At 46.0% G+C, this 13851-nt stretch overlaps 1 protein-coding gene across 5 annotated transcripts in view; it reads right to left on the reverse strand.

The window, feature by feature from the left end:
• VPS13D (vacuolar protein sorting 13 homolog D) overlaps nucleotides 1-13269 on the reverse strand; it is a 266265-nt gene extending 252996 nt beyond the window's left edge. For all 5 annotated transcript variants that reach the window (XM_043924162.1, XM_043924159.1, XM_043924161.1 and 2 more), the window contains exons 1-2: nucleotides 13172-13269; nucleotides 8431-8605 (exon numbers count right to left, since the gene is read on the reverse strand). In XM_043924162.1, coding sequence (XP_043780097.1) covers nucleotides 8431-8527 — 97 coding nt within the window. In that variant the 5' untranslated portion in view covers nucleotides 8528-8605; nucleotides 13172-13269. The remainder of the gene's footprint in view (nucleotides 1-8430; nucleotides 8606-13171) is intronic.
• Between the last annotated feature and the right edge of the window lie 582 nt (nucleotides 13270-13851).

A 13851-nucleotide genomic window follows, 5' to 3' on the forward strand; every position in this document is an offset into this window, starting at 1 on the left:
CATTAACATTTGAATTGCCTGGGATGAAACACAGATCCTGGTTTCCCCACCCAGATATCTCTGAAATTGAAACAGAAATTTGCCATTTTTAACAAGCTCTCCTCATTCACTGCCCGCCCTCCTAAAATGATGTATTCCACCCCATGTCTAAGAGCTCCTGTGAGTTCAGTAAAGTTGGTCATCAGAAGGAAGTACACTCTCTCTTCCGGAAAGCCCACCTCCACAGGTTCTCCTTCCCACCCTCACTTGCAGAGTAATGAGAAAAGGCATGAACTGGACCACTGCTCAAGGTCCTTTTCAGCCCCAGCTTTTACCATCACTTAAACCCAAAAGTACTAGATGTCTCCGAAGCAGACTAAAGGGACAGTCACGGGGGTGACACTCACTCCTGAAACTACGGAAGTGACCGTCCCCTGTGCCTAAGGCATGGTGCTGGCCACTGGGATTATAAGCAAAGGCAGGCAGGGTCCCCACCCTCAAAAAGCTGGGGACACAGCCATCCTTTTATGAAGTTGTTTGCGCAACAAAGTTGATTTCTGAGTCATATAAATCTGTCGGAAATATATTTTCAAGAACAGAAAGTACAGACAACAACAACTAGCAACCATTAGCTGGCAAGAGAACTCAGAAGAAAGGAAAGCAAGTCTTTTCCTCCAAAGACAAACTAATACAAGAAACCTGATTACTTCCCCCTTTGAATGATTAAGATGTGCCTTACTGGCGTCTAAAGAAGTATTCAAAGCTAGCATCTGAGCAGATTCTGAGCAAATGGACCCAAATTATTTTTCAGATAGGGTTCCACACACCTTAAGACGAACCAAAAGGACAAGTTAATTGTCCCAGAGAGCCCAGAAACAACCCTATATCCACATTTGGGGAGAAAATGATCATTTGGGGAAAAAAATGTGAAACACATTCCTTATCAGTTGAAATTGACTTAAAGGGAGGAAACCATACAGTTTCTTCTTTTAAAGAGCAACATTTGCAATTTGACTCACTTGCCCTATTTTTCAACACCCAAAGTTGTCACAAAGGCAGACAGCCCCAGGTTTCCATGGCTGATGAACCACATGGAGAGCTGGACTTGCAGGCAATCCACACAATGAACAATTAAAGAAGCTGAAGCAAAGAGAGCAGAGGAGGTGGTCTCGAAAGAAGACACAGAGGCAAAAACGAAGAGAAAAGGCAGCCTACCGAGAGTCCAAACCAAGGGAATCAGACAAAATACAGATCAAAGGCTTCCTACTTCCCTACACCCATCCGGCCCTGCCGGGAAAGGTCCCTCCAAGGAACCAGGCCACAAAGCACCCAGCATAGGTAAGCACCTTATAGATGATAATGTTCGTTGATTTCCAGGCAGAAAATCTGCAGACTTACTTATGGATGGCTCTCTTATGCCAAAATTGCTCAGCTCAGATTAGTAAGAAATCTAGTCACTAGTGTGTAGTGCGTGTGCACTCAGTTGTGTCCAACTCTTTGCAATCCCAGGGACTGTAGCCCGCCAGGCTACAGAGGACTGTTCATGAAATATCCCAGGCAAGAATACTGGAGTGAGTTGCCATTTCCTACTCCAGGGGATCTTCCCAACTCAGGGATCAAACCCAGGTCTACCTGCATTGGCAGGCGGATTCTTTACCATTGGGCCACCTGGGAAGCCAGAACTACGGTGAATTAAGAGTAAATACCTAATGATTACTCAATCCTCCTCCCTGGGCTCTAGGAAAGTCAACCTCATTTAAAGGGCCAACCTGAGATTCAGAGCTTATAAATCAGAAAAGGAGGGGGAAACTAAACGTATGCCCACAGCCCAGGGTTCAAACTCCTTGACTCAGCACTGGCAGCTGCTACCTTCTGGCCTCAAAGCAACTGAACATGCCCTGCAGGTGTCCACCTTCGGCCTCCACTCACAGGCCTCATTCTGCTGGAAGGCGGTCACCCAGTCCAGGCCATCTACCAAAACCCTGCAAGACCCACTCAGAAGCCACCTCCAGAATAGCTTTCTCAGAGTCTCCAGACAGGATGAATGATCCTCCTCCCACTGCATTACAGTTGGATCTCTAGTGTAACAACATAATACATACTGCTTCTATTACTGTACACTCATTTCTGCCGCCCAGACAGGCTAATGGCTCTCTAAGAACAGGGACTACAGAGGAGGGAGCTAGGATGATGATATTAATAATGATGCCGATGATAGTACCCTGAGATCCTACTATGTACCAAGCACTTCATATGCATTTCTTAATCTGATCCTCACAAAAATATAACGAAGTATTACTTCCTTCACTTGTAAAATAAGAAAAGTGAGGCTTAGAGGATAAGCAGTTGCTTACAAATAACAGAGCTGGTCAGCGGTAGTGCCAGAGTTCATATCAGGCCTGGCTGATCTCTGGTGGCAAGATGGAGAAGGGGTGGGTATTCCCTGGCGGTCCAGTGGTTAGGACTCCGCATTCTCACTGCTGAGGGCCTGGGTCCAATCCCTGGTAAGGAAACTAAAATTCCACAAGCCTCATGTTACAGCAAAAGAAAAGGTGGGAGGTGTTGGGGGGTGCTGGTGAAGAAGAGGCATTTATGTAACTTGCTCACAGTCACAAACAACTGTAAAGTGGTGGAACTAGGGTTAGACAGACCCTATGCCTGAGCTCCAAGTATTTTGCACTGTCTCCCCTTTTTGGGTCATTCCATAATACAGAGTCTTACCCAAAGCAGGTGCTCAGTGTTTGTTGAATGACTGAACAAATGAAATATTATACAAGTGCTGTCTCTGTCCTTCAACTTCTCCCATGCTATTTTGCATTTTTATTGCTTTGAACATGTGTGCACAGTCCATCCTTGAAGTCCAATGCACCAGCCAGTCATAATGCTGATGCTTAAATGGTGATGATAACTAACACTGACTGAGGGCCCACTGAATGCCAAGAGTAGTTCTAGCTTTTTGACCCACATTAATGGGTTCAGTCCTTAGAACTGCATGAGACAGGGAATATTCTCTCCAATTTGCAGAAAGGGAGACTGAAGCACTAAGAATTTGAGTAATTTAGTGCTAGGGATGTAAGGTACAACACGATAAGTAGAGTTAACGTATATGCTGTATATCAAAATTGAATCCTAGGAACTCTCATCACAAGAAAAAAGGTTTGTTTCTTTAATTTTGTATCTAAATGAGATGATGCATGTTCACTCAACTTACTGATGATCATTTCATGATGTATGTAAGTCAAATCATTATATTGTACACCCTAACCTTATACAGGACTCTGTATCAATTATATCTCAGTAAAAGTGGAAGAAGAAAATAATAATTTGAGTGATTTGACCAAGTTAGTGGTCTAAGTGAAGGAACTGGGATTCAAACCCAGCCTGACTACAAAATTCATACACTTGACAACTATTTCGGTCTCCTTTGCACCTGCCAAAGTATCTGTAAATATCTCTCAGTTCAGTTCACTTCAGTTCCTCAGTCATGTCTGACTCTTTGTGACCCCATGGTCTGCAGCACGCCAGGCCTCCCTGTCCATCACCAACTCCCAGAGTCTACCCAAACCCATGTCCACTGAGTTGGTGATGCAATTCAACCATCTCATCCTTTGTCATCCCCTTCTCCTCCCACCTTCAATCTTTCTCTGCATCAGGGTCTTTTCAAATGAGTCAGTTCTTCGCATCAGGTGGCCAGAGTTTCAGCTTCAACATCAGTTCTTCCAATGAATATTCAGGACTGATTTCCTTTAGGATGAAGCGGTTGGATCTCCTTGCTGTCCAAGGGACTCTAAAGGGTCTTCTCCAACACCACAGTTCAAAAGCATCAGTTCTTCAGCCCTCAGCTTTCTTTATAGTCCAACTCTCGCATCCATACATGACTATTGGAAAAACCATAGCCTTGACTAGATGGACCTTTTTTGGCAAAGTAATGTCTCTGCTTTTTAATATGCTGTCTAGGTTGGACATAACTTTCTTTCCAAGGAGTAAGTGTCTTTTAATTTCATGGCTGCAATCACCATCTGCAGTGATTTTGGAACCCCCCAAAATAAAGTCTGCCACTGTTTCCCCATCTATTTGTCATGAAGAGATGGGACCGGATGCCATGATCTTAGTTTTCTGAATGTTGAGCTTTAAGCCAACTTTTTCACTCTCCTCTTTCACTTTCATCAAGAGGCTTTTTAGTTCCTCTTCACTTTCTGCCATAAGGGTGGTATCATCTGCATATCTGAGGTTATTGATATTCCTCCCAGCAATCTTGATTCCAGCTTGTGCTTCCTCCAGCCCAGTGTTTCTCATGATGTACTCTGCATATAAGTTAAATAAACAGGGTGACAATATACAGCCTTGACGTACTCCTTTTCCTATTTGGAAACAGTCTGTTATTCCATGTCCGGTTCTAACTGTTCTTCTAACTGTGCTTCCTAACCGGCACATAGGTTTCTCAAGAGGCAGGTCAGATGGTCTGGTATTCCCATCTCTTTCAGAATTTTCCACAGTTTATTGTGATCCACACAGTCAAAGGCCTTGGCATAGTCAATAAAGCAGAAATAGATGTTTTTCTGGAACTCTCTTGCTTTTTCAATGATCCAGCGGATGTTGGCAATTTGATCTCTGGTTTCTCTGCCTTTTCTAAAACCAGCTTGAACATCTGGAAGTTCACAGTTCACATACTGCTGAAGCCTGGCTTGGAGACTTTTGAGCATTACTTTATTAGCGTGTGAGATGAGTGCAATTGTGCGGTACTTTGAGCACTCTTTGGCATTGCCTTTCTTTGAGATTGGAATGAAAACTGACCTTTTCCAGTCCTGCGGCCACTGCTGAGTTTTCCAAATTTGCTGACATATTGAGTGCAGCATTTTCACAGCATCATCTTTTAGGATTTGAAATAGCTCAACTGGAATTCCATCACTTCCACTAGTTTTGTTCGTAGTGACGCTTCCTAAGGCCCACTTGACTTCACATTCCAGGATGTCTGGCTCTAGGTGAGTGACCACAACATCATGATTAACTGGGTTGTGAAGATCTTTTTTGTACAGTTCTTGTGTGTATTCTTGCCACCTTTTCTTAATATCTTCTGCTTCTGTTAGGTCCATACCATATCTGTCCTTTATTGAGTCCATCTTTGTATGAAATGTTCCCTCGGTATCTCTAATTTTCTTGAAGAGATCTCTAGTCTTTCCCATTCTATTGTTTTCCTCTATTTCTTTGCACTGATCACTGAGGAAGGCTTTCTTATCTCTCCTTGCTATTCTTTGGAACTCTGCATTCGAGTGGGTATTTTCCTTTTCTCCTTTGTTTTTCACTTCTCTTCTTTTCATAGCTATTTGTAAGGCCTCCTCAGACAGCCATTTTGCTTTTTCGCATTTCTTTTTCTTGGGGATGGTACTGATCCCTGTCTCCTGTACAATGTCATGAACCCCTGTCCATAGTTCACCAGGCACTCTGTCTATTAGATCTAGTCCCTGAAATCTATTTCTCACTTCCACTGTATAATCATAAGTGATTTGGTTTAGGTCAGACCTGAATGGTTTAATGGTTTTCCCCACTTTCTTCAATTTAAGTCTGAATTTGGCAATAAGGAGTTCATGATTTGATGATCATGATCTTCAGCATTACTGGTCGGGTAAATATCTCTGGACAAACTGAAATAACACTCTCATTTTCCTCTCGTATCCTCTGCCCCCAAAGCCTCCTTAATCATGTCATCAAGATCAACAAAAAAGTGTTCAACTCCTTTACAAAGCCATTCTCTCAGTGCACTGTGATGCTCTAAAACTTTTTTGGCCAAGCACCATGGCGTGCTCCAGATCCATAAACATAGAGTAACTACATCAGTTACGAAAGAAAAAGCATGTTTCTATTCTGCAGAGACACATTCCTCAAACTCCGCAGGCTTGTTAAAAGCCACAGAGAATACTTTTTAAGAAGAGATAGGCCCAGAAACGGGGTAGAAAGCTTCAGTGATAGCCACGGTTGTCCTTACAAGATATATTCTGTCTGAAATTGCTGAGATTAGAGGGACTTCTCTGGTGTCTGTGGCTGAGACTCGGAGTTTCCAATGCAGGGGGCCCACACTCAATCCTTGGTGTGGGAACTAGATCCCACATACTGCAACTAAAGATTTTGCCTGGCGCAATGAGGATAGAACATCCTGCACGACACAACTAAGACCAGCACAGCCAAATAAGTAAGTAAAAAATTTCTTAAAAAAAGCAACTTTAGCTATGAGGGTCAGAGAAGCATCTCTGAGGAAGTGGCTTTTGAGCAGACTGGACCAGAGTGAGGGCACTGTCATGCAGGCATCTGGAGGAAAGGTGATCCAGGTATTTTGCATGTTCAGGAACAACCAGGAGGACAGAGGGTCAAGTGTTAGGTTCGAAGGTCAGAAAGGAAGGAGGGCAGACCTGGTTGGTAACATTGGTCAATTCTGGGTAGCGGGTGTGTCTTATGTTCTGAATTTTTTAAAATTTAAATAAAAAACAAAACTGAAATAAAGACAGACAGATGTAAAATGTAGCAGCTTGGTTGGCAAAAGGATAAATGGGAGATCTACCCATTGTGGAAGGCCCTGTGTGGGATCAAGGTGGTCATTCCTGCAGGACAGGTATGTCCCCTCTGTATAGTAGAAGGCAGGGGGTTAGAATCCAGCCCAGCCCAGCCCCATCCCATCCCGCACATCTCATGAAGTCAGAGTCCTTGAATCAGAGTCAGATCAGAGTCAGAATCAGGATGGAGGGGCGCTAGGACCCAGTCCAGAGATCACAGAGACCAGGTGATCCACTGAGGCTGCCCCCTCCCCACCCAGTGCACACCTGGCTACTTGGTCAAACATCCTTTCATGCACAGCCCACATGCAGGCCAAATCCTTTTCAGGGACTTGCCTGGTGGTCCAGGGGCTAAGACTCCACACTCCCAATGCAGGGGGCCCGGGTTCAATCCCTAGTCAGGGAACTAGATCCCACATGCCACAACTAAGAGCTCATATGCTGCAACTAATACCTGGCGCAGCCAAAATAAATAAGCAGTAATAACTTAAATAAATAAAACTGCTGAGGTCAAGTCTATTATCAGTGGAGACGCCATAACTAATCAGATACCAATTTCTATTTATTAATTTCTTTAGCAAACATCCTTCTTACCACATCGCTCTTGAGAAAGCCAGCTCTGTTGTCAGCAATGCTGTGGTCTGCAGGGCTCCTTCTGGGCCCAGTAACCTGCCCGTTCACCCCGTGAGCTTCACAGTGTGTCTGAGAACTTCAATACGTGACCAAAGACATAAACTCGACACTACCACTATACTTTAAACACAGCCCTTTCCCAGGCAACCATCATTTTCACTTTCCATCAAGAAGCTCCCGTCCAGGAAAGTGCAGAGGAAAAAAAAGAATAGGAAAGAAGCCACTGCTGTTTCCAATGAAAGGAAGGGAGCAGGGGGGTGCAACCCTTCAAGCTCCCTGTGGCCTATGGCTGCTGTGATCCTTCCCCTGGCTTGGGTGGGTCAGGAAACCCCGGAGAATGCCACTTCTGGGAACAGTAAATCACTGCACCTGTGCTCAGGCTGTCCACACATCTGCTTCATGGCCAGCCCCCCTAACCTGCCCCAGTACACTTGCCAAAACTCATACTCCCAGGAAGCCCAGGAGGTTTCCACTGTGTTTGAGGGCCCCTTTCCTCTTTCTATGATTCTACATGTTTGCAAACTGACTCGATCTTCTTTCTTTTCCTAGATGTGTTAAAGGGTTCCATTTTGAGTTGAGCAAAGAGAACTTAAAGCAAGGAAGGAGAAGAAAGCACTTTTCCAATCCCCTCATCAAACCACTGGGCTGTATTTAGGAAATATAGCCTTGTCAAGGTGAAAATGTCTCAAGCTTTAGGTATTTTACTACTCGGCAAGACAAGATCCCAGAAACTCTGTCGGAAGACCCTACAGTAACATGTGGCTATCTATTACACACCAGCAGGAAAGGAGCTTCAAAGGCCACTCCATTTCATCCTTACAGCAACCCACAGAGGTATATTGCCCTCTATTTCGAAAGAAACTGAGGCTCAGAATTGCAATGACTTGTTCATGTAGCTAATTAAGTAACAGCGGGATCTGAAGCTGAAGCTAACGCCACTGTCACTACATCCTGGCTGCTTCCATAAAGTCTTATAAAAACCGAAAACATTAACTGGGGCAAAGCATAGTCACCAGTAGTATGTTCTTTTTAAAATTATTATTATTATTATTTAATACTTCCCTAAACTCTATGACAATACAGCTACCTACTTAAGTTACCCTATAATAATAATCGGTGTCCTATGGGGGAACATTATTTTCTTCTGCACATATTTGGAACAAAGCCATCTGGCCATTAAGATTTATTATTCTCAATACAATAAAAAGAATATAAAAAAATAGATATCCAATCTGCAAAGCACAGTTCACCAAAAAGAGACACATGTACTCACCTTTCAAAAGTGCGACAGAGAGCTGGTCAGTGTTCAGGTTATTGACATATTTCCCCAGGTAGGTATTAAGAACCCAGGCTACAAGACCTTCCAACATGACTATATCCTCAAGACAAGGTGTTTAAAACTCATGGATTATTCTTTATTTCTCTCTCTCTCATGGTCACAGGAGAATCTATGGAAGAAGAAAAAAAGAAAATGAACAGAAAAACCAGACAATTTTTCCAAGATGATATCCTACTCTATCTGTCCTGAAAGTAGATGGATACAAAGCACAGATTTAAAAAAACATGGGGTGAATGTTCACAGCACCACCATTTACAATAGCCAAGAGATGAAAGCAACCTAAGTGTTGTCAACAGATGAATGGATAAAGAAGGTGTGGTTTGAAGGTGTGGAATACTACTCAGCCATAAAGAAAAGGAAAAGGACTTCTCTGGTGGTCTAGAGGTTAAGCAATGCAGGGGACGCAAGTTCAATTCCTGGTCAGGGAACTAAGACCCCACATTCCTCGGAGCAACTAAGCCCACATGCTACAAGTGCTAAAGCCCACGTGCTCTGGAGTCCCCGGGCCACAACTACTGAGCCCACATACCACAACTAGAAAGTCCACGTGTCTCAACATGAGATCCCGAACAACACAACGAAGACGCCACGTGCCATAAAACATGATGAAGCCAAATGAATAAATATTTTTTAAAAAGAAGGAAAATATTGCTATTTGCAGCAACATGCATGGACCTAGAGAATCAAACTAAGTGAAATCAGACAGAGAAAGACAAATACTATATCATTTATATGTGAAATCTAAAAAAATAATACCAATGAATCTATATATACAACAGAAACAGACTCACAGACATAGAAAATAAACTTACAGTTACTAAAGGGGGAAGAAGGGAGGGATATTAGGAGTATGGGATTAGCAGACACACAGTACTATACATAAAATAGATTTAAGCAACAACGATCTACTGTGTAACACAGGGAACAATATTCAATATTGTATAAGAACCTATAATGAAAAATAAACCGGAAATATATATATTTAGAACTGAATCACTTTGCTGCACACCTGAAACTAACTTCAATTTAAAAAAAAAAACAATGATGAATGGGAAGCACTGTTAAGATGCCACCACTAGTGAATGGAAGGCCAAGACATTACAAACTGATGCAGCTGCGAAAAATGGTCACTTATAAATTAACCAAAAATTACCTACAATTCAAAGTTGTGCATCTTTTTGATGTAACTGATCATGAAACTGATTGCTTTTGGTGACTGACCTGGGGACTAGGCTGTCCTGATCAGAGGTTCTATCCAGATGTGATCTGGAAACATCTAGAGTTATTTCTGAATATTATGACTGGGGGCTGGGGCGGGGGGCGGTTGGGGGGCGGTGGCTGGAATTTTGCAACTGGTACCTTGTGAGAGGAGACGGGCCATGGAAGCTGCTGAACTCCCTACAATGCACAAGACAGCCCTTCACAGCAAAGAATTATCCAGCCCAATATGCCAACAGTACCAAGGATGAGAAACCCTGTCCTAGATTAAAGCAAAAATGGCCCAAGTGGGACTTTCCTGGTGGCGCATTGGATGGGAGTCCGCCTGCCAATGCAGAAGACACAGGTTCAAGCCTTGGTCCAGGAAGATCCCACATGCCTCAGGGCAACTAAGGCCATGCGCTACAACTACTGAACTGTGCGCTACAACTACTGAACTGTGCACTACAACTGCTGAACCGCCGTGCCTAGAACCTGTGCTCCTCAACAACTGAAGCCACGGCAAGGAGGAGCCCTCACACTGCAACGAAGAGTAGCCCCCAGCTCCCTACAACTAGAAAAGCCCAAGAAAAGCAACGAAGACCCGAGTGTGTTAAGTTGCTTCAGTCGGGTCCAACTCTTTGCAACCCCACAGACTATAGCCTGCCAGGCTCCTCTGTCCATGGGATTCTCCAGGCAAGAATACCGGACTGGACTGTCATTCCCTCCTCCAGGGGATCTTCCTCACCCAGGGATCTAACCCAAGTCTCTTATGTCTCCTGCATTGGCAGGTGGGTTCTTGACCACTAGTGCCACCTGAGAAGTCCAACGAAGACCCAACACAGTCAAAAAAACAAAAAAAATAGAAAAATGGCCTAAGAGATTGGATCAATGAACTTCATATTCTGCAAAGATCCTCTTAAACCTCCTGAAATCAATTTTGCAAATTTATCAGGATCATCTGTAAAATGATATAAATGGAAGGGAGACAGTAGTGGTTTATCACTGTTCTTAAAAGTCCTAGAACTGCATTATTGGTACTTAGACACCAGCTGACACTGATACCTTAGTAATTATAAACACCAGAAATCTTCTGGTTCACATCCAGTACTGATTTATTACTGTCCACCATAATAACTGGTGTCCATTAGCATTACAAAAAATAATTTTTAGTATTCCATAAAATTAACATAGGGAACTTGAGACATAAAAGTTTAAACGGATATCAAGATTTCTCAGCTAGTAGATCCCAGTTAGAATTAGATGTGTGCTCCACATCTTGCTCTGAGCCAAGCATGTGGGACACCGGCCCACCAAGCCTGAGGCTCCAGGTTTGCTGTGGCAGGCATCCCACTTGGAAATGGCCCTTTCCGGATCCTTTCCAAGCACTTTGCCCCACCTCCAGTGATTCATCTTAGTGCCAGAAGACACTCTTAGGCCAACTGAGAGGCCTCCACCCACCAAACACCCCCCAAACACAAAGCTCTTTAAGAGTTAACCTGCAGGAAAAATTGTTTTTTATTCATCAGCAGTGTTCTGCATTTCCAGATTAAATTAACTCTTATTTGTCAACAATGACAGTAAAAACATATAAGAAAATAAATGCTTTGCTGTTGTTTAGTTGCTAAGTCATGTCTGACTCTTTTGTGACCCCACGGACTGCAGCCCCGCCAGGCCCCTGTGTCCATGAGATTTCCCAGGCAAGAATACTGGAGTGGGCTGCCATTTCCTATTTCAGGGGATCCTCCTGACACAGGGATCAAAGTCGAGTCTCTTCAGTCTCCTGCACCGGCAGGCAGATTCTTTACTACTGAGCCACCTGGGAACACTTCTTTCCAAAGATCTTTTGTAAAGCACATTTTATGTAAAATTACGAATCTGCTAAAAATTATGGGGTACATTTATTTAAAGAAGAGATTACAAGAACAAGTTTCTTAAAATAAGAATAAAGGAAACACTTCTTCATTATAACTTTAAACGAGTAAATCTTTGAAAATAAAACATGAATCTGACTAATCTAGTCTAACTATGCAAACTCCAAACACACTTAAACAAAGAGCCAAAGTCGGAGTACTCTCTAATTTTGAAGTAACTGCCATTGATTCTGGCCCTAAATGCCAACAAACTCTGAAGTGTCAACTACAAGTGCTCTCTGAATAGGCACAAAGGGAAACAACTATCAGTGTGTACACAAGACATGGCCCTGTTCTACTTCCCCTGAAGGTGGAGGAAGGCAAAGCCCAGATTAAAAGAAGATGGGGTGAGAGGCACTATAAAACGCCCTGGGCAATAAATAGGTTAAGGCCCAAGCCAGACGGCATCCATTAACTCTGCTAAGCATCTAAACCAGGCTTGAGGCCACTTCAAGGATTCCCTTAAGGAATCCGGTGTCAGGAAGGGCCCCCAGGCTGGCCAGAATCCTAAAGTGCTTACACCCCTGTCCATCAGGACTTCTCGGCAGCTGCCTGGCACTAACCCCCCTCCTGGCCTCCCCTAATTGGTGGGGCAGGTGACACTGGAGATCAGTACTCAGTCCACGGGCGGGCAGACAGCTGGCCATGACCTTGAGCCAGGCCCCTCCCTCGAGGGGCGGCTGGAGTCCTAAGTAGGAAGGTCTGGCGACAGGAGCGGAGGCGGCGGGGCGGAGGGTTGCCGGCACAGGGAGCTCGGAGATCAGCGGGCGGAGAGGGGCGGGGGCCAGGCCCGGGGCCCCGAGGGAAGGAAACAAACCGGGAGGCCAGGCTCCCCCCAGCCCGTGCGCCTCCTCTCTGCTAAGAACCCTAAGCCCAGCTCCGGGGGACGGAGACCCCACCTACCAGATAGAGCCAGGAGGGAACAGCTCCAGGTGTCCCCAAGCCCCGGGAAGGAGGGGCTCAGCAGGGCATGAGCCCGGAGGGCGAGGGGCAAACAGAGATTTGAGGCCTGATGTTCCCAGCCCAGACCGTGACCCCCAAAGGCTGAAGAAGGGGGTGGTTAAGATCCTCTAGAACCCTGACTGGAGATCCTTCTTGGGAACAGGTAGCGAGGCTCATACACTGGGCTCTCGTGTGGAGACCAAGGCTCCGGCGGGGAGAAGCGGGTTAACACCCCCTTGATCCCCAGGCACCAGGCTGCCCCGACCCTGGAGAGGATGCGGGGTCTGGCGGGGGCTCGCACTCCCCAGGACACGGACGCCGGAGTCCCGGAAGGCTCAGGACGTCCGAGCGTGTGGCTAGGGTGCCCGGAGGGGCTCGGACGCGGGGGTCCCGGTGAGGGTGGGACTCTCGGGGATGTCGAGGGCTCGGACGCCCCAGGACTTCACCAAGGAGCTCGGAGGGCCCGACGGTGGGGTCCCCAGGCTCCCCGCGCCGCGCCCGCCACGGGCGGGCCCGGGCCTCTAGGTCTGAAGCAGATCCCGAGCAGCCGACCGCGGGCCCACGCCCACCCTGAGTCCCCCGGCCCTGCTCGCCTCCCGGCGCCGCCCCGCCTCGGCCCGTACCTGTCGGTGTCCGGACCGCCCGCCCCAGCCCGGCACTGCGCGGCGCTTCCTCTCCGCGGCTCCTCAATGGCGCTGGCCGGCTGCACTCAGGCCCGCCCCGACCCGACCAATCGAGCGAGCGACTCGCCGGCGCCTGGCCAGCCGAGCGCCGAGTCATCGAGGAGGCGACGCCGGCCGCCCCCTCCAGAGTTCGCAGGTGCTGGAGCCCAATGGGGAGAAAGGCCCGTATAGCCTCATTTTATAGCATGTGGGTAAACCGAGTCCGGGGGAAGGCTACAGGTTGAGATGATAATATTTAGGACAGACTGGCCTGCAGTCGGTTCGGCACTTAGCAGTCCAGGGGTCTGTTAAAACATAATTCAGACTTTGCCACTTGCCTGCTTAAAACTGCTTCCCCACCACACTTAAATTAAAACCCATTCCTCAGAGAGCCAAAACCAAGATTCTAATGAATTTGTTCCACTCCGATTTTTACTACTCTTTCCTGGGCCCGCTCTGCCCCCAGCATCCTCCAGTTCCTACCTTTGGACCTTTGATTTCGCATCTCTCTACTTAGGATGCTTTTACAGAAACCACTGCTGTTCAGTGGGAGTATAATGCAGTTGTTGTTCAGTCGTGAAGTCGTGTCCAATTCTTTGCGACCCATGGACTGCAGAACGCCAGGCACCTCTGTCCTCCAC

This window comes from Cervus elaphus, chromosome 14 (genome assembly GCF_910594005.1).
Source record: "Cervus elaphus chromosome 14, mCerEla1.1, whole genome shotgun sequence".
In the NCBI taxonomy this organism is placed as follows: Eukaryota; Metazoa; Chordata; class Mammalia; order Artiodactyla; family Cervidae; genus Cervus; species Cervus elaphus.